Genomic DNA, 4,892 nt, shown 5'->3' with positions numbered 1-4,892 from the left:
TAAACGGTACCATTCCCAATGCCAAAAACCGTTGATTTTTCCGAAAAATAGACCGCTGACATCGTAATTTACTTAGTCTGAAACGTTGTACAAGTTAACTAAAATGTTCACTTCCGGTATTAAATCTAAAGTACAGATCATGGCAGTGCGCGTGTTTTGTAGAGCTACAGTGATTCTAAAACAATCTTACAGCGATTCCTTATGTCTCACAACAGCAAATATTATCGTAAAAAGTTTGTAAAGAGATGAATAGTTCTTGTTTTGTTCTCTTTTTTTCTTTTCTTTTAGTTAAAATCATTTGCTGAAACATTTGTAGAAAAGTCCCAATTTGTTCGATTTTGACGCCATTTTCCCCAATCGAATGGGTACCGGTACCAGTGGGTAGAAAAAAATCGCTGACATGTATCATATATGTTGCTAGTATAAATTTCATATTGTATCATTATATCGAAAAATTCTGGCCACTACACAGCCCTAGTAGTGACAACACATAACAGATAATCAGTCCAGGAAAAATTTGACAAAACATCCAAGGTTAACATCCATTTTCATAGTAAAATGTATGCATACACACAATATGTACAGTCTATGCGAAAGACATTGGACAGTCGGACCTGACCGATGTGCAGTGCCTCGGGTCCGATGCATCATTTTTTACACCGGACCGGAATGTCCGATGTCTCAGTGTCCGGTTTTGAGCTTTACTATTTAAATTTATTTAGTCATTTAAATGTTTGTTATAAGTAAAAAATAGCACACAAATCCATATACATAAATGAATGTGATTAAATCCGCATGGAAGGTCTAAAGTATTATACGGGAGGAATCCCTGGTATAGTATTACTAGTACAATAAATAAGATTTCCTTGGTTTTGCATTTTAACGTTTCAGTTTTTTACATTAGGTTTTTCGGTCTGACAAAATTTGGTTCGGTCCAGTGTGTTCATTGATTACACAGGACCGAATGTCCTGTGTGGTCCAAAAAACTTTCGCATAGACTGTATGTATTTATCTTGCAATATCTAACAAAGGTTTATTAACATTAAGTATTTCAATTTACTCGTTTTACCCAATCTCTAAATACTTACTTCCAGGGGTGGGGTCTGCTATCAAGGCAACGTAGGATCGGAAGGTGGTCAGCTGACCTGTCACATCATGGGGACTTAACGGAGACGCCAACATTCTGCACCACTAATGTCTACAAAACATTCAAAGAAATGATGAAGAATATTCTGTTCTGAACTATGTTTAAAGTAAATGCAGTTGTAATCTGACTTGCATAGTACATGTTACACACACACACATATATATATATATATAATAATTCCAATGTTATTTATTACAATCGTTTTGATTGGACAAAAATAAAACAAAATGAGAATTTACACATCAATAAATCCAAAAATGCTATGTATACATACACACCTGAAAACAAATAACAGTGCAGGGAAACTATTAAAATATTTTGAATTGATAATACTGGGAATGAATTGGAGTTATAAAAATCAAACAATCTTTATGAAGAATTTATTGATGTGTAAACCCTGGACATTTTACTCACAAACTTGACATAAAAGTGCAAAGTTTGTGAGTAAAATGTCCAGAGTTTAAACAACGATAAATTCTTCAAAAAGAATATTCAATCCTACATTAAATATGAACTGACATCTAATCTTACATCGAAAAATTGCTATTTTGGGAAAAGTACTAGCACGTTGGCGTGGTGTTGTTGCAGCCCTATGCTCCACCGGGAGTCAACAGGAATAAGTCAAGTAAGTCACTAGCACAAAATAATGCATTGTAAATTAAAGGAAAAAAATGTCATTATGCAACATCATGTCTGACTTAGTATTTCTTGGCATATGAATTTATTTCATTGAGATAAGTGATCTGGTGATTGTGCCCTTAATACATGGTAGCTAAAGGTTTAAGATTTTACAGCAACTACTGCAGCCTGTCTGAGGTGATCTATGTCTCAGGAAGGTGAAGACAAAATTTCATACACTAACTGTAACCACTAGTGTACAACAACTGTCACAAATAAGCTTTATCGGTAAATCTGTTTACGAAAAATGATAAACATCACAAAACTGAAAATCAGGACTGGTAGATTTTGAACAGTGTACGCAGCACTGTGACTGGCTCATAATTGCATTGAGTTTCCAATCCTGTAACAACACAAATACTGCTCTCACTATGCTTGCTTATTTTGTGAAAATTTGAATCATATTTGGAAGAAAAAAGTCAATTTTCAAATGAGAATGCATCCATTTACTATAGACTCAAATGCAAGGGATATAAAGCCCTTTGTAGCTACATTCACAGACCGAATATCTTGGACACTTCAAATCAGACAGAAATCTCGCAAAGATGACCAAACCTGTACTATAAAATACAGTATAAAAACCTTGTTGCAAACCTGTCTGTATCATCAACATAATTAAAATGATCATGTCATAACGATGCTTATAAATAAAGGTAAATAAACATATTGAAGTATGCGACGTACATCAAAATCACTGGAAAGTGAAGGTCACCAAGCAGCTATTTTTTTCCCCATACAGCAGTCTGATGCAAGAATTAGTGAAAAAATGCTTAAAAACCAGTCAGTGAATTTCCATTTGTCAGAATTGCAGCCCCCCTGCACCATTACCCCATCGACACTTAGTGCCTCAACCGAATGCCTTTAGGAGCCATTCAAGTCACTAGTCCTTTGGACTACTTTGCTAAAAAATATTTGTCAAATTCTGTATCGTAAGCAGAATAATTTCATTCGGAAACATGATATAGAACCAGTAAACAAACCCGCAACACGAGGTATTACTCTTCAGTATTATAAGAGACTCTGTCATCCTACTGCTGAGTCATTTAACTCATTTGAGTAGAAAAACTTTTAAACTGTAAGTCATACTACATCCCCCGCAAGCCCATTCTTTTTAAACAGACTCTCATCGACTCCAACTGAACTCTGGGACAGTCCTCGCTTCCATGCCACCTGACCTAAAGATTAACTGTTGTAATGACTGAAGATAGGTATCAAATCCATAATCTTGGCAACTCCTGAAGTACGCGTCCGATGCTCTATGCCGAGTTAAAGGGTCTTTAGTGGGAACGCTTGAATGTACTATCAATAGAGCCTACTTCAGGGCTCAAAATTAATGTCTGTGACTGGTTAAAAGTATGGCAGACTGACTGACATTTGTTTTAGTCAGTCTGATGGGACTGGTTAATTTTCTAAAGCATCATTTTGGAAAATATACTTATGAAATTTTATACACACATTTGGCATGCTTCCATCTGTAGAATCAGACGAATTTGATTCGTAAATATAAATCCCACATTTAAGTGTTACAATATTGTCTGGGGCATACTGAGTTTAATTTCATTTTAATAACATTAAGGAAATGTTTAATTATTTCTGGAAAACTGTTGGACTGGTAAAATTTTCTGCGGACTGGTTGAAATTATACCCCATCAGTCCGACTGGACTGGTGACATAAAAAGTAAGCTTCAAGCCCTGTACTTCGTTCCGCGTTTTCCGTATCAGGTTTGATAAATCATATGAACATAATATGCATGCAACCCACTTCAATAATCTAAAAAGCAAAAAAAAAAATATGCGTTTCGAGCATAATAATTCAAAATTTCCGTCCTTTTCTTTTCCATAGTGAATTAATGTAAGATTTCTTAAAACTAGTCAAGATTTCCTCTGACAACGCTATGCAAAATGGGACTAACTTTTGAAAGTTAGACATTAAACTCTCGCATTCATTTCTGTTTCTAAAATTGATTGACGAAAGTAAGAACATTTTACATACCTTAATATTCCAATAACAGCATATTTTCACAATGCGCGGGGTAAACAAATAAATTCAAACTACATGATAATTCTATTTCACTCATGTCTGCCAATAAATTATAAAACCGTAATAAGCAAACAAAATAATTCCGCATATTTTGGTCTCAACAAAGATACAAAAAAATAATATAATTAGGGCTTGAATTCTATACATACAATATGAAGATTATTCGTTTGATTTAACATAAAATCCTACGAACTGACGATATTCGATTTTTGTTTACTAGAATTTACACGCATAAATTCTAAAACCGGTGGATCAATCCGTTTCAGGTTTTGTAGTTATTTTTTCTAGAGCGACATCTGTCGGATAAAAAAAATAATTTGCGAATAAATACTGAACCTAGGGCCTTTTTCCAAGCAACTCAAATGTTTATTGAATTTTACATTCTTGAGTAAAAAAAAATACACCAGTGCATATTACTTAATATAAATCCATTTCTTTAAAATTATCACACGCATTAATTTGATGCTCTTGAATGCTGGGATGGCAATCTGGGGTTCAAAACGGGGCACTGGGGCGTTCACGGCGGGAAAAAAAAGTTCATATGCTGGGTTTTAGCGTCAAGATTCATACCCTCGTGTATTTCGAAAAATGAAATTTATTTCTTGAATATCAACACTACTTTTTAACCATCATGAACCAGTAGCGGATTTAGAGGGGACGCAGCCTTAAATTACCTTAAATTTGAAAAATTTAGGGGGGGGGGGCTAAAATTTTCAAATTTAAGGTAACTCGCGGTATCTTGTTTCGGAAAATGTACTAAACGATAAAAGAAGCAATAATTTCTTCCACTCCCGGAGAAATACATGACAAAATCCTTTGATTTCTTGAATTACTTTATTAGGAGAACCTAATTTTTTCCAAAAAAAAAAACACCTTAAAATTTGGGTCATTTTATTATTTTTCACCTTATTAAAATGATAGAAAATAGTACAAATGACTTAATAGGAGAAATATTCCAAGCCCCATAAAATCTGTAAAATCCAGGAGCTTCCGGGGGCTTCGCCCCTGGACCCCCACCAGGGCTTC

At 34.6% G+C, this 4,892-nt stretch overlaps 1 protein-coding gene across 13 annotated transcripts in view; it reads right to left on the bottom strand.

Moving 5' to 3' along the window:
• Positions 1-3,957, bottom strand: part of LOC125661219 (transformation/transcription domain-associated protein-like) — a 114,283-nt gene extending 110,326 nt beyond the window's left edge. For all 13 annotated transcript variants that reach the window (XM_056147064.1, XM_056147066.1, XM_056147067.1 and 10 more), the window contains exons 1-2: positions 3,819-3,957; positions 1,089-1,198 (exon numbers count right to left, since the gene is read on the bottom strand). In XM_056147064.1, coding sequence (XP_056003039.1) covers positions 1,089-1,182 — 94 coding nt within the window. In that variant the 5' untranslated portion in view covers positions 1,183-1,198; positions 3,819-3,957. The remainder of the gene's footprint in view (positions 1-1,088; positions 1,199-3,818) is intronic.
• Positions 3,958-4,892: the final 935 nt, after the last annotated feature.

The sequence above is a fragment of the Ostrea edulis genome, chromosome 8 (assembly GCF_947568905.1).
Source record: "Ostrea edulis chromosome 8, xbOstEdul1.1, whole genome shotgun sequence".
In the NCBI taxonomy this organism is placed as follows: domain Eukaryota; kingdom Metazoa; phylum Mollusca; class Bivalvia; order Ostreida; family Ostreidae; genus Ostrea; species Ostrea edulis.
The sequence above is the reverse complement of the archived record's forward strand: the minus strand, read 5'-3'. Positions and strand labels throughout refer to the sequence as shown.